The sequence below is a fragment of the Anser anser genome (assembly GCF_964211835.1).
Source record: "Anser anser genome assembly, chromosome: 1".
In the NCBI taxonomy this organism is placed as follows: Eukaryota; Metazoa; Chordata; class Aves; order Anseriformes; family Anatidae; genus Anser; species Anser anser.
In genome coordinates this window covers 155,659,565-155,684,175 of record NC_139720.1, presented here as the reverse complement: position 1 = coordinate 155,684,175, position 24,611 = coordinate 155,659,565, and the positions used below count along the sequence as shown (strand labels likewise).

Below are 24,611 nucleotides of genomic sequence, written 5' to 3'. Positions count from 1 at the left end.
GTGCATCAGACCTGCAGTTCCTCCATTCAGCAGTGTCAACCTCTGAAAGAAGCAGTGCTTCCAAAATGTATTGAAATGAAAGTTTGCGTCTCTTAGATGTCTGATGGTAGAGTAGTAGACCAGACTAGTAGTAGACTAGCAGTTTGTTACACAGCAGCAATCTCACCAGGTATGTAGTCACATATTACATCATGGCAAATACCAAAGCAGCTCCAAGCTTGTTGATGAATTCATATTGCTGTTGGCAAATTTCTTAAAATGTTGTCTTGTGTTCTGCTTTCCACTAATGTTCTGTTCCAATGGTAAGCAGCTTTTTTTTTTTTTCCAAATTTTACAGATTTCTCATGACAAATATTTTGTAGTTATTTAAAATCTGCCCGAATATTCAGCTTTTCAGAAAATCTGTATGTATTGTCAGGAGCTCTGCAGTAAGTTAGTTCTTCCTGTTCAGAACTGTCTATAAGACCATTTTCAAATATTCTTTCTGGATTAAGTATATGGGGTGTGATATTTTTACTCTTAAACTGCCCTTAAAAGTCTCAGGTGCGTAGAAATACTGTGTTGAAACTTGATGTGCCTCCCAGGCATAGAGTTAATGCTTCAAGAGAAATTTCTTTGTGGAGAGCTGCTTGTGCTCAGACTTTTTATGGAGGCTGGTGCAGAAGTAGGGAAAATCGTTTTGACTCCTCCGGAGTTCAGGAGCTCAGACAGCCTCTGCTCAGTTACTACCCTGAGTATGTATAATTGTAAATTAAATAATTTAAAAGTGCTACATATGGTTTAGCATGTCAGTGAAGCATTTAATCCAGGGTACCAGAAGTCAGAGTGAGCTGCACGAGTTACTGAATTAGGGTGAGCACTATCCTTTAAATTCAAGGGCACCTTGCTCCGTAAGGCATTCCCGTCCACGGTGCCCAGCCCTGGCAGGTAGCTTGCTTTCATGAAGTGACAGTCTGCTGTCACTTCTGTCTTCCTCTGTCAGTGCCACCTGTCTCTGGCACAGATTAATGAGCACGGTAACGCGTTGAGGTTTTGGAGCTTGGTGTGCTGCTGTGGGTGGGTTGGAGCTGACGTGAGAGGAGGTGTTCAAGAGGGTGAAGGGGCTGGTGCTGATAGTCCAGACAGGGCAAAACAGCTCAATTCCTGCCACATAGCAGTGGGGCTCCACGAAGCAGGTTTGTGCAACGTTGTTCTTAGAGGGAAATGGAGGAAAAGGTGAGTGTGAACATGCTCAGAACAGGACTTGGACACTGGGACAGATCCAACTGATGCTGGGAGCTGGCAAAGGAAGACAGCAGAGCTGGCTGCTAGCAGATGATTTCCAAGAAGTCACTGACTTTGCACCTGACTTGCAGACCTGCCGTTCCGTCATATCATTTTGTTCGTGTGTTAATACTGTGTGAAAAATACCAGTGGAGGTGTGCTACACAAATACACGGTGAAGGCTGATTACCAGCGTGCCATTCTTTTCTGCTCTTTTAAATGCATTTATGCTTTAGGCTTGGATAACATCTGTCATATCCCAAGTATGTACAGAGCCAGGTCCTGTCAGAGGACTCTGTAATTTCTTACTAACTACCGTTCAACTGCAAATCTCTCTCACAGGAAGGTGCTGGAACTCCTGAGATTTATCCCAACAAGAAGCCTAGCAGAATAAGGCTGGACATGGGTTTGAAATTCAATAATGTAAGCATTCAGTTGATTGTTAAAGATGACATTAAGACAGGAAGAGCCAGTAAAGCTAAGCCTGGACTTGTGTAGCTGTTATTTTCTGAATCCTTCCATCCTATATGTCCAAATCATACTGGGTGTGATGCATTTTATTTTTGTCCTAGAACATCTGGTAAATTGTTAAGTAGGAGATCCTGAGTTGTGTCCAGTTCTGAGTACGAGAGACCTAGACGTACTGGGAAGAGTCCAACGGAGGGCTACCAAGGGGATGAAGGGACTGGAGCATCTTCCTATGAGGAGAGGCTGAGAGAGCTGGGACTGCTCAGCCTGGAGAAGAGGAGGCTCAGGGGGGATCTCGTCAATGTCTGTAAATACCTGAAGGGAGGGTGAAATGAGGATGGAGCCAGGCTCTTTTCAGGGGTGCCCAGTGCCAGGACCAGAGGCCCTGGGCACCAACTGGCACCCAGGAGGCTCCCTCTGAGCATCAGGCAGCACTTCTGTGCTGGGCGGGTGTCAGAGCACTGGCACAGGTTGTCCTGAGAGGCTGTGGGGTCTCCTCCTTGGAGATCTTCAAAAGCTGCGTGGACATGGGACTGGGCAGCCTGCGCTGGGTGGCCCTGCTGGAGCAGGGTTGGACCAGATGGCCTCCACAGGTGCCTTCCAGCCTCAACTATTCTTAGATTCTAGGTTTGTTTTCATTTGCCTGTAATTAAGCTCTGTACTGTGTGTGGTGTTGCACTGCAGCAGGAACAGGAGTGCAAGGTTCTTTTGGACGAGGTGCACTGGAGGAAGGAAGGGCATTAAAGGCAGAGGGGTGGGGGACAACTCTGTATGCCTTCTTTCTACTTTGACAGCGTGTGTAGGTAACCATAAGAAATATAGCAGCTGCCCATAGCTCACAGTGCTCATTACTGTCTAGATGATGTAGTTCATTTCCAAGATGAAAGGGTTTAAAGCATCATGATTACTGTATGAGCACTTGGCACAGTACCTTCTGGTAGTGATGTCAAATCTGGCTTTTCTTTACTGCCAGGGAGTTCATGACCTGATTCTTATATTGCCTGGTGCTGAGATCTCTGGCATTTGGCAATGGGGTTTAGCCTCCTGTAAGAAATAGTTATGTGAAAGGCATTTTGACCGATATGGTGAAGTTTAATTACTGCATCAATGCTGCCATCTATGGATCTTCAGCTAGTGTAGCAACAGATCTTTAGAACAGCAGAAAACAGGTATAACTAAGTAATTCCTTTATAATTCCTTTATACACCTCCAGTACTTAGCCAATTGTACAGGAAAACCAGTTATGAAGATTGAAAACCATTTTGACCCTCCCATGGAAGGGAGTTACTTTGTGGTATATAAGCTTAGATCATTCCTGTAGCTGTGGAACTGCAAATTCTGGTATTGTTCAAAGAGTTACATTTTGCATCCTGCAACAGGTCTCCGTGCATTTCTTTTTTTTGGACAATAAAATACAATTCTGAGAATGAATTGGTGAATATGTCCTTACTGGGCATTGTCTGAATTTATCGTGGGAAAGTGGAGAATCAGAAGACACCTAGTGGAGGAAGAAGAAATTGAAACATATCTGTCATTCTTCTGGAGCTACTGTATAACATAAGGATAAATATTTAAAAATGAAACAACCTTGTGCTTTTAAAGCCAGCAGCTCCCTGGGTTTATTTTATTTTGTTTGTCTGGTATGTCTCTATCAAAATTGGATGCAATAGCAACAACTTTCTTACTGCAGCACTTTTGTTTTTCTGGAAGAGTGGGTGTTTTTGTTCTAAAAGTTTAAATTATTTTGTGAAAATGAATGATACCTTCTTTCTTGCTGGTGGGAGTAGAAGGCCTCCTTTTTAGCTTAATAGAGACCCTTGAAGGTTATTTATAGAGTGCCTGGGGATGGTCAGCTCTAAGAAAATCATCTCTTCTCTCTGTCCTTACTGGAATGGATTTTGTTTGTTTGTTTGTTTGTTTTTTTTTTTGTTTTTTTTTGGTTGGTTTGGTTTTAGGGGGGTGGGTCTTCTTTTTATTTTTATTTATTTATTTATTTATTTTACCCCTTCCTCTTCCAGGAAGTAGCAGCACCTTGTTTGTTCCTCATGTTCAACCCCAGAAAAGGAAGACAGGAAAGTGGAAGTCCCCTTGGAATTCAGAAGGAAATCCTGCAGCTAATTGTAGATGTCTGTGCCAAACAATTCTGAACAAATGATGATTTTGGCTATTGTTTGTGACATGACTTACTAATGGTAGTGCCCCATGTTACTTGATCTGAAGGAAAACAGAGTCTTGAAGTAGTCATTACATCCTAAAAATATCAGTTGTATGATATTCATAGAAGTTCTGCTATGAGCATGGATTGATTGCTGAAACTTTTTTTTTAGGGATCTGGTATCCTATAATAAAGCAGGTAGAATATCCCTCACTGTCACGGAATGAACTGCCATCTTTCTAATGAGGGTCTATGAATCTTCTTCCCTCTCCTCAGATCTGTAGGGTAATCGTTTTTTGATTGGGGTAGGGGGAAAAAAGGAAGGAAGAAGGACGGACAAATACACAAATGTAGTTGGAGTTGTTATTCATATGAGGAGATACTGTGTCTGTTGGGTGTTTTTGTAAAATAGAGTATATCATTTTTGTCTTAGGACAGACAGGGTGATTGAGTAACTTCACAAAGGAGGCCTTGCAGTTACAGATAGTTTAAAGAAAATCTTAATGGTTTGCTAAAGAAATGGACAAAAGTTGATTCACTAAGTTCAGTGATTTTCTGAGAAGGCACAATTACACGATTGAGTCTTTAAAAACCAATAGGCATGAGACAAGACAATGTACATAGATATAGTTAGAAAACTACTGTGTTTGCTTCACTAAAGTATTAAGAAATTAGAATGTGGTTTTTTTTTCAGAGTTAAAGGACTTTGCAGACTATGTATAAATAACAGTTTTTGGTGTGACTTCGTTTTAAAATTTCCTCTTTGCTTTTGTTTTATGCTTACTGACTATACCCATTTTGTTTAGTCATCACTTTGCTTCAGTCACCTTGGTCTGTAGTTGGAAAAAAAAAAGGTTGTTTGGTGGTCTTAATGGGGAAGTATTTTTGCAAAGAAATCACTTCTTTGCTGCAGCTTTTCTATTTTGTTTCTGTTTTGTCATGAACAAGCTAAACAGTTTCCTGCCTTGGGCCTTGGAATATCTATAGAGTTGTTGTTGGGGAAAAAAAGAAAAGATGAGCTAAAGCCAGGGATCAAAACAAGGTGTGACAGATGTCCTATCATCCTCCACCAAATAAAGTGTGGGAAACAAGTATTTTCAAGTATTGTGAAGCAAGCCAAACTTTGTGAATAAGATGAACATTAAAAACTCTTTTTGCTAGTCCTTAGCCTTTGAAGGTGTTACGGTGTCCATTACAATGTACTGAATATAATGTAGTAAGTTATGTGATGTGCTGGGTGTATGGGATCAGGTATCAGGAGCTGGTAGGGAAGGCCGAAGCTCTCATTTGCCTGTGGTGCCTTACCTTTCCCTCCCAAGCTCACCCAGCTGTCAAGCTTATCCCTGCAAGTAGTTTTGGGAGGCTGATGCAACCCCTAGGCCTCTCTCTGCTGTTCCTTTACAGCAGAAAAAGAAGGGAGCTTTGTACAAGTAGGACTTGCATACTTTTAAAAAAAGAAAAGCGAAGAAAACACTGCAGATGAAACTAAGAGAAGTCATTACTCTTTGAATTCAGGTACTTAATATAGGGTTCTGGATTACTATTGATTAAAATGCATTTCCTCTAAGACAAAAGTCTGCAGGATGAAATCATAGAATCACTGAATATCCTGAGTTGGAAGGAACCCACAAGGATCATCGAGTGCAACTCCTGCCTCAACGTGGGACCACCTAAAATAAAACCATATGTCCAAAACAACATATGGTCCAAAAGCATGTCATAAATGTATACATTAGATACAGAGATAAAAGCCAATCCCCATTATAAGTTGGACTGTTCCCAGTGTAAGGTTGCACTTCTAAGGTTTTATGCTTCTCAAGGGCCTCTTGAAGTAGCTGTCTATCGTAAACGAAGAAAAGTTGTCCACTCTTCTTGGTTCAGTAGAGTGGCTCATGAAGGTCATCTTACCAAAATAAACATCAAGATCTTCATCAACTTCTAGACTGGGCTCTGTTCTTTAGATTCATAATTCATTTTCATTCTACACAGAACGTATCCCAAATTCCTGTATCAATTGTCAGAAAATCTTGATGTTTCTTGTATATTTCCTCAGTTTGATATTTCATCTAAACTACTGTATTTCACAGCACCACAGGATGACTGAGGTTGGCAGGGACCTCTGGAGGCCATCTGGTCCAAGCCCTGCTCCAGCAGGGCCAACAGAGCAGGCTGCCCAGGGCCATGTCCAGGCGGCTTTTGAAGGCCTCCAAGGAGGAGACCCCACAGCCTCTCAGGACAACCTGTGCCAGGGCTCTGACACCCGCACAGCACAGAAGTGCTGCCTGGCGCTCAGAGGGAGCCTCCTGGGTGCCAGTTTGTGCCCAGGGCCTCTTGTCCTGGCACCGGGCACCACCACAAAGAGCCTGGCTCCATCCTCATTTCACCCTCCCTTCAGGTATTTACAGACATTGACGAGATCCCCCCTGAGCCTCCTCTTCTCCAGGCTGAGCAGTCCCAGCTCTCTCAGCCTCTCCTCATAGGAGAGCTGCTCCTGGTCTCTTGATCAATTTGGTTGGACTCTTCCCAATATGTCTAGATCTCTCTTGTACTGGGGTGCCCAGAGCTGGACAGACGGTCATAGTAAGCAGCAGACCATGAGAAGACAAGGTGTCTAGGAGTAAGCACCAGACACGAGTCTCAGTGTCCTCTGTGGAATCATTAAGGAATGTTTCCACGCCAGAAATAAAAACTGGAGTTTTATTTGCACCTTAGTGTACATAAAAGTCCTGAGACAGTAGCTGCAGGCCTGAGGCAATAGGTGCTCTGCTCTCTTGTGCTGGGAAGTCCATGTTCCTTCTGCAAGTAACTTCTTTGGGCTGTGGCTAAGAGAGGTGAGCGTTTGCACTAATCCCAGTGAATGTTCATGTAAATATTCATTCAAAGGAAAGGAAGGACTACTTGCTAATGTCTCTGTGCGTACTTCCATCCATCTTCTCATCTGTTTCACAACCCCTTGTTTGTGCTGGAAGTGTGAGATGGGTAAATGGGAAAGACAAGATGTGCCTCACTCCTTCCACGCTATGTTCAACCAGCAACAGGAAAAGACAGTCACCTTGCTTTTTTAAGCTTTTTAGCTTAAAAAGGAATCCACTTTGCTGGTATTCTTAAGCTAAAAATCTTTGTCCTTAAGTTATGTGCTTCCAGACTATGAATGATTTATCACATCCCCCCCAAAATCTTGGGTCTGCAATCTGTACCAACAAACTCCATCAAAGTGATTTCTGGTCAGTACAGTAGTAATAGTGAAAAGAAATTGGAGTCAGGGGACAGGATCAGAAAATGAGACCTAGCATATTTACAGTCTTGTGAGAACTGTGAAGACCTTAATACATGGGGCAGAAGGGACAGAGTAATGGTTTAAAAAAATATAGTTATAAATGCAAAGTGATACGTTATCAGTGTAAGGGAACTTGAGCCACCCAGACTCTGAACTGAGGGCTATGACTTGCGTTCGGCTAACGGAAAAAGCTGTGTTAGTTCAAAACGCAAATACCATTTCCCTATCTGTATTCTCCACCCCTCTACCAGAGCCTTCTAAAGGAATGGGCAAGAAAACACTTGTGGCTTTGCTTCACCTGCTGAAGGTGCAGTTTTAATGCACGGGTGAGCTGCTTCACGTGTACGCCGCTGCTTACGGAGCAAGCCCTTAGCCTCAGCCTATACTTTCCTATCTACCACTTGCAGCACAAGTCATCTGACTTCCTACAGGCAGTGGTTATAGGGAGATAAAATAATGTTAAAAGAAAAACTCAGAAAAACGTGTATTTCTAAATTTTTGTAGGGATCGTTTTGCACAGGCTGAAGTTTCTGAGCCTTTCCCTTTCTGGGTGGATGAATGCCAGCACCAGGGCATGGAAAGCAATGGGAACATGTAGCTGGAAAGCAGAAGAGGGACTTCTCCCTCCATGACTCTGTACCACAAGGTTCAAGGGTGACTGCTAGGATGCTTGTGGTTAAAGCATGGGTTCCTGTAGAGGCAGTAACCTCTGCCAGAGGAGGGTGGCAGAACACTATAACCTATCCAACAGGCTTCTCCTATGTCACTACAAGCCCTGTATTTAATAAGTGTGAGAAGAGACCAAAAAGCCATTATCAGCCAAAATCTCTGCCCTATACAAAGCTGTGCCATCTGAGATGTTAGACCTATCTCTGTGCTGCAGCTGGGAATGTGAGGTCCTGTCTGATATGCTCTTCTCAGATTGACGCATGTGGATGCACACAAAATACACAGTTCTATAACATCACTTAAGAGAAAGGAAGCCATATGAGGTAGTTTGACAAAAAGTATTGCAAATTGTTGAATGTATCTGGTATTAAGGTGGTAACACTTCTGAAAGGGCTTCCCTGAGACGAGCTGCCCCTTCAAATTCATAGAATCATCTAGGTCAGAAAAGACCTTCAAGATCATCCCTACCTATGGCAGGGGGGTTGGAGTTAGATGATCTTTAAGGTCCCTTCCAACCCGAGCCATTCTATCATCATCAGGTCCTACCATCAACCTGACCTACAGAGTCCCACCACTAAACCATGTCCCTCAGTGCCACATCCATGCGTCTCTTAAATACCTCCAGGGATGGGGACTCCACCCCTTCCCTGGGCAGCCTTTTCCAATGCCTAACCGGCCTTTTTGAGAAGTTCTTCCAAATATCCAATCTAACCCTTCCCTGGCACAACTTGAGGCTGGTTCCTTGTGTCCTATCACTTCTCACCTAAGAAAGGAGACCGACAGTCTTCTCAGTGCAGCCTCCTTTCAGGTAGTTGTAGAGAGCCGTGAGGTCTCCCCTCGGCCTCCTCTTCTCCAGGCTAAGCAGCCCCAGTTCTCTCGGTCACTTACCACAAGCCCTGTTCTCTAGTCCCCTCACCAGCTCGTCTCTCTTCTCTGCTCATGCTTGAGCAGCTGAGTGCCTTCCTGTAGTGAGGGGCCCAAACCTGAACACAGCGCTCGAGGTCTGGCCTCACCAGTGCTGCTTACAAGGGGACGATCACTTCCCTAGTCCTGCTGGCCACCCTGTTTCTGATGCAGGCAACGCTTTCCCTGATGCAGGCAGATAGATGCAAGAGTGGCGTTTGTAACTGCAAGCTGACACAGAAGTGAATGTCACCACTTCCACGCTTATTTTCGTGTTACTTTTCTCAGTGGAAAGTGCCAACCATGCCGTTGTTAGAGCTCTGTGACATAAGTGTAATTGTTCAGATTGGAAATGCGTTGTTTTTAAGGGAAGAGAAACTGGCCTGCCCCGCCGCAGGATTAATCTCCGCAGTCAGTTTTCTGTAAGCAGCTTATGGAGTAAACGTTACGTGGGGCTTGGCCAGCTGGCTTAAGCATTGCCTGCTCTCTTAACCCTTTCTAAAGATAAACGAGTTGTAATTGGATTTGTGTACTGGGTGGTTTCAAAGAGGAGCCGATATCTGTGACAAAGGACCCGTGCACCAGGCATGTTGCTGAGAGACTGCTTGCATCTCTGAAAGATTTATTACTCGTCTGTCACAGTCGGGGTGGCAGATTAGAGAGGAATGTGTTTTGGTGTGGCAATTCCCTTTATTCTTACGATGTGTGAGGAAACAGAAATGGTAATACAGTTTGATTTGTGTTTCTTTTTTTTGCTTTGTGTGGGAAGGCTGCTGCTGCAGAGGGTTTCTTCGTACCAACACTTCGAACTTTTTAAAGTGAGATTGAGAGAAGAGGAAAGATAAATTGATGATTATTATCTGTTATATAAAACTTTGTGAAGTAAAAACAGACAATATTTCAGTCTGCGATTATATACTTTTTAAACACTAAATTAATTTAAAAATTCCGTCAGAAATTGTTTTTCCATGTAGCCAGTTTCTCTAGAAGGGAGGTAGATATCAAGAGTGGAAAACTTGTTCTTTTCAATAGGATTTTAAGCACTCAGTTGATAATCCTCACTCATGCCTGTTGCAAAATATTTAAAAAGTTAAAATTGAAGCCAACTGGGGAGAGCAAATGTTGATGTTGCCCACAGTATTTCATTTACTCAGTACTGTTACCAAAGGCCAGGTGTTGTGGGGAAGCACAGATGAGAATATTCAAAAAGTAAGATCTATATTTTTATATTAAGGGATATTTTTATTACACCAGTTTGTTTTCGACAGATAAATTTATTAGCTTCTGAGGCATCTGTGGCTTTGTTAACACTGGTATTTAAGCTTTTATGTATTGAGCACAGGAGTCACTAAAAACGTTTAGCCATTTTTCCCAAGTTCGTGTAGTGTTAAGTGGTTGCTATATTTTTGTGTATGTTGACCATCCTTATCACCCTAAAAAACGGGAGTATTTTTTTTAAATTCATATTTTATTTTATTTTTTTGTTTTCTTACAAGCACTGCTTCCTTCGAGTTTCTCTCAGAGGTAGCACTGCTTGAATCTCTGTTACAAATTTTTGTGTAGCTCAGAATCACAGAACCATTAGGGTTGGAAAAGCCCTCCAAGCTCATCTGGTCCAACCATCCCCCTACCACCAGTGTCACCCACCGAACCATGTCCCCAAGCACCAGGCCCAACCTCTCCTTGAACACCCCCAGGGACGGTGACGCCACCACCTCCCTGGGCAACCCGTCCCAGTGCCTGACTGCTCTTTCTGAGAAGAAATGTCTCCTCATTTCCAGCCTGAACCTCCCTTGTCCACTTTGATTCTACTCACAACAAAAATTTACTCATTTAAATTTTTAACCTAGTCCCTTTGGTCTCTCTGATTTGAAAGAATACCTTTTCTGTTTAGAGAGAAGGATTTGCAACTCAGCTCTTGTCCTACTGGTGTTGCGGTTAGAAAAACAATAAATGCAATACAGGGTGTTTTTGCACTGAGGAGAGGCTGGTTCTTTCTGGGTCCTTGTAAGAAAGGCACAAACACTTACAAGGCAGGTAACGATTTACTCCTAGCCCAGAAAAGCTGTTAGCGAGTTGTGAAACCTTTTGTCTCTTCTGATGCTGGGAACCTTGAGCTGATAGAGCCTGAGGCTGACCTCTGGTCAGGGCACAGCACGTGGCGCAGATCCTGTCTGTGGTGAGGTTCACCAGCTCTGAGCTCACAGGTATTTCCACAGGGTCTTTCTCACGGCACAGATTCATCTGTCACTGACGGCAGTGAAGCCTTGAGCGAGGACTTAGCTTGTCACATTCCCTTGGACAAAATGCTCAGTTATTCTTGTCTCATTGATAAAGCTACGGTCTTAGAACAAATTGTGTATGGTATTTCATGTGTTACTATACACTTATGATTATAAATATTATGCACTTACGATTAAATATGCATCGACTACACATACATTGACTAAATATGCATTCAGTACACATACATTGATTAATTACACTATTGATCAGATACACCTAGATTAAGTAGCCTCTGTGTGAGGCAGACACTGGATTGGTGGTTGTGTGGTTCACTAATTCTTTATAAAAAGTCATCCACTGCTGGATACTGCAATAGATAAACAAGTCATTATTGGTAAGGATACTTCTGCAGTTTGATTCAAGATGCTGCTCATTTTCTGGTACCTTACAGATCAGAGAAGCGTTGCTGTTCTAAGCAAAGGTCACTTAAGACCTTAACTTTTACTTTTTGGGTGCTCTGCAATTTTTGGTGCATCTGGCTGATACATCCCGGTATTTCTCCTCACCCCCTCCTTGCAACTGCTGTCATCATCCTCTGCGTGGGATAGTCCTGTTCTGAGTAGTTGGATTAGATGGAGCATAAATCATAGTTCTTATTTACGTAGACCTTTTTTTTTTTTTTAGATACTAACAAAGTTGGATAAAACTGTGAAGAGAGAGTAGCAAAAACTTCTTCCACCAAGCGTGTCTGTGGCCATTGAGGCACACTTGTTTCCTGTTTTTGTTTGTAACTAGAAAGTGACACCTTGTGAAAGAGCATTACAAACAGATTTCTGAGAAGTAATTTTAGAGTTCGAGTCCATCATTTTGCCCTGCTAATCATACCTATTTTGACAGAGGATATAAATTAGCTAGTAAAAGTTGCTCTGTCTTGGAAGACTGATTAAAATTTTAAATATAAATTCCTCTCCTCTCCTCTTTCTTTTTTTTTTCTTTTTTTTCTTTTTTTTTTCTTTTTTTTTTCTTTTTTTCTTTTCAAGTTGTGAAGCCCTTGTCTTAGGCTATATGGTGAAGAGGCTTCATCTGTATTTAAAATCAAAACAATTTGGGTCAGAAGAGACCTTAAAGACTATCCAGTCCCAACCCCCTGCCATGGGCAGGGACACCTCCCACCAGACCAGGTTGCCCAAAGCCCCATCCAGCCTGGCCTTGAACACCTCCAGGGATGGGGCAGCCACAGCTTCTCTGGGCAGCCTGTGCCAGTGCAAAGTACATGATGGTACTAACTCTTTATTGATACCTGTTCCAAAAATACTCGAATCATTAGTCATTTAATTTCAGTAGCAATTTCCAAGCAGCAGCACAAGAAGCACTGCAAAGGAATACATGATGGTGGTGGTGCTTGGCTGCCTCAGTAGAGATGCTGAGCTGCACGGTAAGTGCCTCCTCATCAGCAACCGCTTTACTAGGAATGCAGGGCTGTAGCCAGGGGAATCAGTTTTTCCAAATTCAGCTTACACATGCAGCAGAAGACCGGAGGCAGCATATAGAGGCCTTTTATCGAGGCAGTAAAATCAGTCTGGACACCAGGAGACATTTCCCTGACCTTAGGCTTTCCGTCTGTGGTTGTCTGTGTGGTGGTCTGTCTAGCAGCGGACGTTTGCCTAGCTGTGGGCAGCCCTCCTGGCGCTCCTTTGTAGCAGAGACTGCTCATGGCCAAGGGCATGGTGAGGGTACTAGCTGAATGGCTGCAACGGTGCAGCAGAAAAGCAAGGCAGGAGGGTGAAGAGATGGCCTGGCTGTGCCCAGAATTGAAAGCTGCCCATTTTGCAGCCATTCCTGGCGTTTGTGGTCACAAGTTCAGCTTGCCAGTGGCGGTATCGAAGCTTCCGCTCTAGCTTGTGGGTTAAGGAGGAGTTAAAGATGAAAGATCCTTCATTTAATGAAATTAATGCTAACATCATCAATTATACCAGAAACTCAGATGGCATGTTGTTTGTTTTTTTTTCTCCATAGAACTGAGATACTTTCTTCTAGGCTGTGTTTTTGTTAGTGACATGCAATGTATTGTGTTCTTACGGATCTCTTGCTAGATATCCTGTCTGATAATTCACGTTGTTTGTTCTCTAGAACAAAGCCAAGAGGAGAGATAATGAGATGTCAGGTATCAGAGATACAGAAGCATAGAGTCATTTAGGTTGGGAAAGACCCTTAAGATCTTCAAGTCCACCATCTACCTAACTACCAAGGCCACCACTTAACCGTGTCCCTAAGCACCATCTCCTTAGTGTGTGAACATAACAACAGAGAAGTACTTCAAAAAAGCATATATATTTATAAGAACAAAGAGCAGAGGCTTATAAAAATGATTATAGATGGAAAGGCAGAAAGCAAGCTTTCTGTTTGTTTTACCAGAAAACACTGCTAAAACAAATGTTATCACTTCAGGCTTTAACTGGATTTACAACTTAGAGCTCTTGTGAAGTTAAAGTGATAGTTTCTTAATACAGCAGGAAAAAAAATAATAAAAAAATGGCAACATCCTGTAGATTATCTAGATTATTATGAACCTGAAACTTTGCCCTGTATCCCTCTTTTAGCATAACTAACACTACTATGTATTTCTCTTATTAGCTAGCCCGGACACATTTAAACTAGCTGGTTTGTGCTCAGCTGAGTGAAGGAATAAGATTTTGATGAGCATTTTGGTTAGTTCAAATAGCTTCCACTGTACTTTTTTTTTTTTTCAGGACAAAAAAGAACCGACAGAACTTGTCCTACAGTTGCCTCTGCAGTCTGATGAATTGCCAGGAGTTTTCATTTCAATGTCTTTCTGTTAAAAATGCCTCATGCGTGCAGTTGGCAAGTCTGCCTCCTCTCTTCCTGTCCAACTGGACACTGTGATCTATGTTATTGTTACATCTAGACAGAATTACTGTAGCTTTCCATAGTTAGAAATTGCAGTATGGAGGTTTCATCAGGTTCTTAACTGCTTAGTAGCAGCAGCTGCTGCTAAAACATTATCTGGCTGATTTGTAGGCTGGCAAGTTAAGAACAATCAATTTTCAGCATCTCTATATTTAAAGTAGGCTGCATCAGAGTGCCTTCTGCTTACTAACCACAACTTCCCTCGAAAGTTACATGCCACAGGAAGGATGAAACTGCTACGTCTAGCTTATTAGAGTGAGGAACATAATTCTCCCTGTGCATGCTATAAGAGTATGTATATTTTTCTGGAGAGGATAGGATAACCACAAATGTTGTTGCCTTCAGAACAGGTGCAAAGCTTGCTTTTTTAGTTTAGCCCTTTCCACGACATCTGTCACAACTGAGGAAAAGAAAAGAGGAAGAGGAGAAACTCTTATTTTTGCACTGAGAAAAAAATGAATGTAGCTTTTGGGAAAGAAATCTAGGCCATGTCTTGACCTTTCTGTATTACAGAAGAAAGCCAGAAACAGCATAAAAGCGTAGAGTACAATACTGGACAAATTTTTAGGTTATATTGTTTGTTAATTTTACCACAAAGGCAGTGAGTTTCATGCTGCTTTCTTCCATGACTTAATCAAAGTTTTGACCAAATTTACTACAGTCATAGAAGGATGCAAATTGGAGTTTCAGGAGATAGTCTTGTCCAACCTTGGGAGTAGAAATTTAAGTCAGGACTGTGTCCAGTCAGGTGTTGAATATCTGTTAAAGACAGAAATTGCACAGCCTTTCTGTGCAACCTTTCATGACCAACGTCATGGTGAAGAAATGCTTCTTACTGTTTAACGGTTCCTTGCTGCAACTTGTGCCCATTGATGTGTGTCTCCATCTTTGCTGTACCCTCATTAGGCAGCTGAAGATGCCCACTGGGCATCTGCTCTCAGTCTTCCCTCTCCACACTGACCAAACTTGGCTCTCTCATCCTCTTCTCAAGTATCACACGCTGCAGCCCCCAATGGTTTTTGGTGGCCCTCTGCTGGACTTGTTCCAGCATGTCAGTGTCCTTCTACAGAGGAGCCTAAAATTGGACGCTGGACTCCAGGTACGGTCTCATGAGTACTGCATAGAGGGGAAGGGTCACTTCCCTTGACATTCTTTCTAACACAGTCCAGTACATGTTTGGCCAGCAGGTCACTCTACTGGCTCCTCTTGAACTTAGTGTCCGCTAAGACCCCAGACCTTTTCTGCCAAGCTGCTCTCTATCCGGTCAGTGCCCAGCCTGCACTGTAGCCTGGTGTTAGTCCCTCTCAGATGCAGGACTATGCATTTGACTTTGCTGATCTACATGAGATTGCTTTGAGCCTATGTTTATGGCCACTCGAGGTCTTATTTTTCTTTATTTAATGCATTTGAGCGAAGTGATCCAAATTTGGCAGTCATGAGGTAGGATCCGAGTACTGAAACTCACCTGCGTGCTACTGTGTTAAGTAAAGTAGGTCAGCGCGCTGTCGATCTCCCCGTGTGTAGAGATACCCTGTTCTCTTCTGCCACCCAGCTCTGACACAGCTGAATTTGCCTTCTTCCTGTGTGCTTGCCTTCTTTCCTTCTCTCTGTAATTTGCATGACATGACCAACAGCTTTGGGCTGCCAGTTCATAGGAGAAGAGATTAGATGACTTGAAGGAAGGGGATTTGATGCACGTCTGTGAAATCATGTGCGATGTGGGCAGGGTAAATCAGGAGGCAATGTGTTCAATTATTTCCAGCACAGCAAGCAGGGGACTTCAAATGAAACTAGCAGGTGTCGCAAACGAAAGGAAATGGCTCTAGACACCATGTAGAGTTAAATTGTGGAGCTTCTTGCTGCAAGGTGCTGCAGACATTAATGTTTTATTTGAGTTGAAAACGGGACCAGACAGACTGAGGGAAGAAAACTGGATTGTGGATTGTTGCATGCAAAGATAAGGCGTCTACTTCAGGAAGTCCAAAGTCAGACCTTGCAGGAAGCCAAGACAGTATTTGGGGTGTTGGGGGGGTAAGGGTTTGGGTGCGGGGAGGAGAAAGAGGAACTGTGAGCATTTACTACACAAACAGCAATTCCTCGGTTTTTCTTTAGAGAACGGTTGCGTCTTGACTATGTTCATTTTGTAGCACAGCCTTAGCCTGCAGGCTACTGCTTCACCAAGATGATACCAAGAATCAGGTGATTTGGCGTCCATTCACCTCGTGTGTATCGAAACAGCATAGAAATAGACTGCTAAGACACAAACTGTTGAGCTTTGTCTTGAGTTCTTCTGCTCTGTACCACATGCATGGAGGTTGAGGAGAGAGGCAGCGGTGCCTGGAGCAATACCTGTTCTCTTCTTCTGGGACTGCAAGCCACAGGAGATTGTGTTCTTTATCTCCAGACTTTCAGTTAGGCTTCTATATCCTCTAGCCCAAGGTGGCTGGGAGAACCTGAGTATTTGCAGAAGTAGTAGCTTTGCCTTCTTAGCTAAAGAAAAGGTAATTTAACAAACTTAATGTTCTTGTGCTGAAAGTGCATGTCTGCTTCATGATTTTTCATGTGATGAACCTTCACTTGGTCATGTATGCTTCTTCAGTGTGCAACAGTAGATGTCTGGACAGCTTTCTTTTTCAGGCTTAGACAGAGGCAGTTAAGATGTACCCTTCGACCCCCACCATCATTCGTCGTTTTTATTTCTGTGTCTGTCACATTCTCTACCAAATAAAATGTGAGAGAGGTTTCAGCAGTGGAGATACCTCAGGCCCGCCTCCCAGCTATCTCCCCTTAAGGGCAGGATGTTGGTGGCACCCATACAGATGAAATTTCCAACCCTTTTCAAAAATTCAGGGCCACTTTTTGTTACCTGTGTCCCAGACTTCTCTTACAGTAGGAGAAACACTTGGACCCTCTGCAGTTTGGTACAGGCTCAGCTACACTCCTGTAAGTCCTTCCCACTCCAAACAACAAAAACCCTTCATGACAGTAGGCATTGAGCTAAGCGTGCATGCCTTCCCACTTGGGTGCCATAGTCTGAGGGAGCCGGGCAATATTTTCAAAAGATTGCCAAGAGTTTTACTGTATGACTTCCTGTAGTAATCTACTGCACTTCCTCAGTTTGTCGTCTTGCTGGGGAGACGGTCAAATCTCTCTCATCCACGACAGTCCATGACTTCTGTCACTTGCCTGTAGTTAAACAATCCAGTGCTGAGAGTGCTACCTCCCAGCCCTTGAAACCCTTCTGTTGTTCTGGACCCACCTCCTGAGAATCTGCTTTTGGCTCAGAGATCTGCTAGATTTGGAGGCCAATCCCGAGCACCTGAAGGGAGAAAAACTTCACAGCTACTGCATTTAACTTTAAAATGGGTCTTGAGACTTTTCCTTTAGAATTAAAAAGTTGAGTAATCTATAAAACCAAACTAAACCACGTTTCTTACTTCCACTTCACAGTCATGAATACCTTTTGTTCACTGTGGGTAACGACTATTAAAAGTTTAAGGTTTTACCTATTAATTCTTAGCATTAGTAATGTTTGCAGAGGCCTTAGGCTTGACAGTAGAGCACCTCTAATTTGGCAGTGGGCTCTTAGAAATACCTTTTCTTTTTTTTCTTTTTTTTTTTTTCATAGATATATCTGATAGCTTGTAGGGTCCTGATTTCTTCAGGCTTTAAGGTAAGTATGTACATAAATGGTCCCCACTCAATGCCTGAAACTTACACAGGCTCTACAGCAGCCAGGGGTCTTTTCTCTCAGGACCACTTCCATGCTCCCATTAACCTTATTGCATCTGTGTAAGTTGGTCATTGTCTACCGGTGAAAAGTCTCCTGCTCTGCACTGTGCAGATGGCAGCGTGCACCTCTTCTGCCAGACTCAGGGTGAGGGTTTTGCAGGTTTAGCTCCATTTTATTTATAAACCAGATGTTAATTCTGGGCAGGTGATGGTGAGTGACTAGTTTTGAATCGCTTTTTCACTCCCCCCCCCCCCATCTATTAAACTCCATCTCAGTTCATGACTCTTTTTGCTTGAGGCAGTTTTTCCCCAGATTCATAACCAAATCCATGAGTTGGTAGAAGTGGTGTTCAGAAGGAGTGTGAACATGGAGGATAATTTCAGCTGTGTCCCTGCTTGGTTAGTGAGCACGTGAACTAGCCCTCTGGACACCGAGTATGGATTATGTATTAATGTCCTGGAGCAGAACTTCCAGGTAGACCTATGCGATAGACTGATACTAGCCAGCAGCTCAACACCCACGCTTCCGCTTGCTCACTCCTTCCTCCCCAGCTGGATGGTGAAGAGACTAGGAAGAGTAAAAGCGAGAAAACTCATGGGTGGAGATGAAGACAGTTTAATGGGTGAGAAAAAAAAAAGTGCAATGCAAAAGCAGTTGCTCACCACCTCCTCCAAGCAGACTGATATCCAGCCAGTCTCTGAGCAATGGACACCTCTGAGCAATGGACACCCTACCCCTTTCTTCCCCTGCTTTTTCAGTTTAATCACTACACGTAGATTTTTGCAGACCATACTATTACTGTGTTGTATATCAACAAACTGCATAATGTGAGATCGTCCCAGTCCTACAAGGAAGCGGTACCCCTTTGAAGATAACTATGTCTCTTCTGTCACCTTTCCAGGAGCTTTGAATACACCAACAGAAAGGCTTGGCTTGGCTTTGGTGGGTTTGGTTTCACGACCTGATGAATCTCTGTGTTTGGAAACCCAGAATGCTCCTCTGCTTTCTGTTAGGACTGCTGATCTTCACCTGAATCTAAAATGTTTTCCCTTCACTGCCTGGATTTTAGATGTCCCAGGAAATCATATCTTTCCAGTAAGAAACAGCAAAGAGGACTCTACCTGGTCTAACTTAGTGAAGAGGCTTGTAAAATGGTGATTTCTTTGAAGTTGTTTTCCCCATCATGAACTCTTCTATTTACCCTTGGTTATCTACTGGAAATAAAGAAATGTGGCCTTTCACATAGTCTCATCAGAGTCTTCTTAGCAGCAGCCCTAGCCATACACTCCTCAGTCTTGAATTGAAAGGTATTCTATCATTGTTCTATCATGTTCTATCATGAACAGTTTTTAAGATCCTGACTGGACTTCACCCTCCAAATAGACACCCTGTATGACTTCAGTCAGGTCCTCATAATGAGTAAGCCACATGAACCTACTTGTCAGCTGCTTGCTTTATCTGTGAAAAGGGTGAGCGAGATCCAGATCTGTACGGCCCAGCCTGTCACACGGAAAAGGTCATCAAAAGTTTTTACCAATGGTGGATTCTGATTTTCCCTTGCAAAGCTCATGCTGCTTCAGCCACGTGTTGCATGGCATGGCATGCCCTTGTCTTGTCAGACCTACAGAATCAGGTCTTTCCACCCTCTTCATGGGAAGTACAAAGATCCAAGGGATGCTCAGTCTTTTAACAATGTCTTGCACTTAGATATCTGACTCATTAATAAAGAACTTTAATTTACTGTAAGACGTTGTTCCATGAGACCTCAAACAAGGGACTTAGAAGTAGCTTGAAGTACCTACTCAGAGAGGAGCAGCGGCAGACAGTATTTCTTGGGTATCTACGTGGTCACACTTACTGAATGTTGTATGCTTACCAAAAAGATGTTACCTTTGGAAGAGCTGCCTGGCAATCCTCATTAAATTTCTGAGGGTCCTGCTCCAGGAATTTACCGGTGTGAATGTCTTCAGTGTTAATGACTAATATTCTTTCAAAGGAGAAAGCCAGGAAACTTAATCCTTATTTTAACAGACTCTGTTTATGTGTTTTGCCTACTGCTTCCTCAGCATCTGTTATATATTCAGAGAGGAGAAGAGATACCAGATACGTCTTTACCCCCTTTATTCTTGCGTGTGTGGCATGCAGTAGGAGAGGGACTTGAGGTGTGCCACCGTGGGTAACTCCTGTCATAAAAATATTCAAAACAAACAGTGCTGGGGGAAGAATGCCTGCAGAATGAATGGAAAAAGGCATCTTGAACAAAACTGGTTTGGGAAGAGCTCTAGGTTTCCAGTATTACTGGCCTCCCTTGTTCCCATGCAGCAGGTTGTTACCACCTCTCTGGTGATGGCTACCAGCCCCACAGCACAACTGGGAGAAGAGCTAAGACAGACGTTCTCTAAGCTATTTTTAAGCAGTGTCCCAGGCCAGCTGAAACCACCACCACTACTTTTGGCAGTTTCAGATAAGCACGCATAAAAGAGTCTCCTCACTGATAGGAGTTTGCACGAGCTGCGAGCGCTGGCAAGCAGCGAGGGGAAGCAGTGGCATCAGCTGCCACAGCTATAAATCGTCACTGTCTTTGTCTTTAGGACTCTGGTCAGGAAGCTGAGCTTATCATAGCTTTTAAAGATCTTTATTTTATTGTTTTGTTCAGTATCTGAGAAATAATAGAATAAGGAGAAAAAAGCTTTTTTTTTTCGAACTGGGAGCTAACTGGACCAAAACACTTCAGCAAAAGCAGTAGTTTGATTTGAAGTTAACTGTTTGTTTTCAAAATCACATCAACGTTCTCAAAGTCTAGACGTGAAAATAACAGAATGACTAACATAAGAAAACAGGGACAGGGAAACTCAAGTTAAGATTTTCAGCATAGACCTTCACTTCATTTCCACCTAAAAGTGAATAAATACTTGCATTATGGGGTGGTGTGATATATGTATTTCAGTTATATTTTACATACAAAAATTAAAAAAATAACTTCTTGCCTTTAAAGTTTTATAATCACAGATGAAATGTAGACCAAAAGCAAAACAAAAACAAAAACACAACAAAACAAAACATTAATAAACTAAAAAGAGCTTGTAATGGTGTGGTGTTAATAATACATACATTTTATTTCTACAACTTCTAGGCAATCATGAGTGGTCTTCCTGTGGTTTTATCAGGTTATCATTTATTTACTCCTATAGCAACAAATTCTTAAATAATATTTTCAAATAGTTTATTAAAAAAGCCAACAAGAACAGAACTGCTATAGCATACAGAATTAAGCAGAACTTCTGTTGAAAACAAATTTTCTTACTCCGCTTTCCTGTGGCTGCATAGTGTCTTTGGTAACTAGAAACTCAATTTTGACAATGTAAGTGGTATGAAATACAGGGTCTTTTGCACTTTCTCTCCCATTATAAAGTAATTATTAATAACATTTCCATACTGCTGTTCAGATTCGACCCTTCCATGTTTGCAGGTAGGTGGAGGTCAACACCTAAGGAAGGAAGGAATTTCAGAGATGACAAATGTAATATACTTTGATGGCTTTCCAGTACAATCTCAATGCTGGAGAGATACAGCTGCAATAAATATCATTTATTCTGACATCTGGCATAGCTTTTACCAGTAATTATCGGGCATTTTTTATTTTTCCTTTTTCATCACATGGTGCAATTACCAAGTTGTGTTGGTATATTAATAAGACAGAAGACAAAAGAAAAGACGTGTGGGCCAGGAATAAAGCAGGGAAGGAAACTGTCACATTACGGAAGGGCATGACAGCAGGAACCCAAAACCTGCATCCTGGATGTATATTGGTAGTCAGCCAATTCCAGTAGGACGTGTTTAACTCATTTGGTCTTTTCTCTGGCACCATTTCAGTGTGCCCAAATGGATTCCGGACGTGCTCTGTGAAGGCATGGTGGGAAAGCTCATCCTTTCCCAGCCATTCCTGCTGTTACCATTTATTGATCTCAGGTTAACAGTTTGTCTTGTGTCCATGTCTGTCTTCAGCAGAAGTTTTGAAGAACCGTGTATCAATGTTCTTTTAACCGGAACACTGTAGTTTTCATATTTTAGTCTCTAGCATCAACTTCTTTCTTGTGTGTTTATAAATAATTAATATACAACTTTGAAACTCTGTAATACACACCGGAAAGGAAAGTTTTCCTTCAGGAAAAGGGTTTGAGAGATAATGCACCTTGAAAAGATGAGTGATTTAACATATGGGAGATATCTAATATTGGGAAGAACCAAAGAGTTCATTAACTTTTCATCTATTATATTTGACAATAGTATCTCTGTGAATTTTCCATTAAGGCATACATGCTCCAGGTACTACAAAATACAGTTTTACCTCCAAAGGACTATGAACTAAGCACTAGAGATAGTCAAACTGTACAGAAGTTGTCCGTTTTATCTACAAGTTTGATTCCTTTGTTTGTGTGACTGAGATAACAAAACCATTGCTCTAATTGGAGCTCAGCTAGGAGTCTTGCAATTTCCAGATGTGCTAGTTGTAGTCACTCTAAATTGTAAGCTATTTTTGGTTTGATCCTTTCTCAGACATACAGTTAAACTGACTCAAGTCTTTGCTTGATTTAATAACATCCAGGAGTACGTATGTGCAGTATGGAATTTGGACATTCACAATGGTGTGCGTTTCCTGGAAAAAGTAATGAGATCAGTCAAGAGGACGTAGCTAGGAAATTGTAGCTTTGAGTTTTCCTGCTGTCCTATGATCATTCTTTTTCAGTCTAACACCATTCCTTGATTTCCTGACAGTCTGAGAAACGGAGTATTCCTTAAGCTGCTGTACAGGGAACACAGAGATTTTTATGTGAACCCAGGATTTTTAAGCCTGCTTCACTGCAGTGTACTACAGACTTTATTTTTCAGGTAACTTCCCATTGGCAGATTTTGCAAGTACCATCATTTGTGTTTCTCCCACATCCCGTGAGCTTTCTTCATGGTGTGACCTGACAGCGCTTGAAATTGATACGCTCACTTGTCGTCTGAGTATTTTCAATACAGTTCTTTTGTATCCTTTGCATGCAAAGAAATAGATGAAAGGGTCTAGGCAGCAATTAAAATTCATCAGAAACACAGTATAATGGAGTGACTTCTGGAAAATTTGCTCTTCGCTGCACAAGGGTGGGTTCTGAAGCTTCTTAATCATGTGTTGTATGATTGCAACATGATAAGGGGTAAAGCAGATGACGAACACTATAATTACAAATATGATGGTGTTGATGGCTTTTTTGTTTATCCCTGATTTTTCAGTCAGTGGATTTTCCTTGGCTGTTTGAAAAAGCTTGCAGCTAATTTGAGAGTAACAAAATAGTATAATTCCAAGGGGAATAAGGTATCCTACTAAACAGGCAGCAAGAAGTATAAATGGTAGATGGGCTATTTTTTCAAAGTTTGGGTATTCCATACATGTAGTCCTTTCATTTTCTTCATGTGTCATGGGTTGTATAAGTAACGGGAAAGTCTGACTGAATACAAGAAACCAGATAAACACACAAATACCCTTGGCGTATTTAATCCTTCTGATCTTGTATCGGAAGGGATGGACGACAGCAAAAAACCTGTCAATGCTCAGAAACGTCATGAAGTTTACACCTGCATAAGTGTTAATGTAAAACAAGAGAGCAGTTATTCGACATAATGCTTCTCCAAAAGGCCAGTGGAAACCCAGGGCGTAGTAGGCTATCCTTGTAGGCAAGGCGATACAAAACAATAGGTCTGAGAAGACGAGATTTGTTGAATAGAGAGTGGTAGAATTGATCTTCTTTCTGTTCTTGAAAATGACTGTGAGGGCGATTGTGTTTCCAAGCACTCCGAAAATTAAGATGAGGCTGTAGAAGACCGACAGGAGTATCCTTGCTGTATCTTTATGTTCATATAAGTCACAGGTAGAACCGTTTGTCTGAGAAGCTGTGGAAGTGTCCATTTCTGCAACCGCTGTTTTTGCAGGAAGCTCAGTAGACCTAACATGAAAAAACAAAAGGGGACATTTTGTAATATGTGTAGATAAACTTCTTCTGCAAAACAACGGTCAACCTACATTGCAAAAAGCAAGATTGTAAAAAACTGAAATGAAACTTCATTGTGGTGAAAGACTTTAGAGCCTCTTTCCAAAAACAAACAAACAAACAGATGGCTCTATCTGGCTTTTCTATTTCCATCTCAATGCCTTCTCTCCTGAAAAAAATGAGACAACGGGCAAAGTAATAAACCAGGGATGCCATATACTTAGAAAGTGAAGCTTACAGGCAGATGGGCAGGAGGTGGGCGGCTGTTCATAGCAATCCGAGAGGAAAAGGGAGTCTGAAGATACCACATGATAAATGAGCATATGAAGTCCCCAAGGGTCAGTCAAGCAGACAAAATCTTTGAAATGTATTGCTGATAATTTTTAGGTAGTTTTTATTTCTAAGGATTCACTTTGTGATGGTTTAACTTGTTTGGAGAAAATATTTTTTTTTCAGCATTCCTGCTTACCATACTGACATAATAATTCAGCCTGTTTAATGCTATTGCAAAAAAATGGCTTTTGCAGTCTAATTCAAATATTGTTTATATATATAAATTGATAAGACTACTACTTAAGTCTCTTATTAAAAATGCTGCAAAAGAGAGAAATCGCAGCAAAAGTATTTCACGTGTTATGATTTAGTGCATTTTGGAAATTGTTTAACCTGAATGGTCAAAAATGACATGGAAGAAATGCAAAGTGGCAGTGGTTTGGGGGACTTAAAATAAAAAAATGAGTTAGCAGAATTTTAGAAATGGAAAGGACCCTGTCCTGCTGATGTTGCTTCCAGTGCAGAATATTTTCAGTTGTGTTGTTATACCTAACAGTTTCACACCCTAGGCATAAATGGCAGAAAGGATGGGGCATCTAATGGTACTCCTTAAGCAGCTGTTCTGCAAAATAGTCCCTAAAGTCTGAAGAATTTAGCTAACAAATCACAGAGAGAACTCTCTGTTAT

At 42.0% G+C, this 24,611-nt stretch overlaps 2 protein-coding genes and 1 long non-coding RNA gene across 5 annotated transcripts in view; 2 read left to right on the top strand and 1 right to left on the bottom strand.

Annotated features, from left to right (window-relative positions):
* UBAC2 (UBA domain containing 2) overlaps positions 1–24,611 on the top strand; it is a 103,784-nt gene that overhangs the window by 26,448 nt on the left and 52,725 nt on the right. The window lies entirely within an intron of this gene.
* LOC310890181 lies at positions 176–21,400 on the top strand. The gene is made up of 2 exons (XR_014577088.1): positions 176–1,686; positions 3,750–21,400. It is a non-coding gene; the product is annotated as an uncharacterized lncRNA (long non-coding RNA).
* Positions 20,832–24,611, bottom strand: part of LOC310890162 (G-protein coupled receptor 183-like) — a 12,710-nt gene continuing 8,930 nt past the window's right edge. Inside the window, 1 exon segment of the mRNA XM_083818807.1 lies at positions 20,832–23,606. Within this exon segment, the coding sequence (XP_083674933.1) occupies positions 22,502–23,606 (1,105 nt within the window). The 3' untranslated portion in view covers positions 20,832–22,501.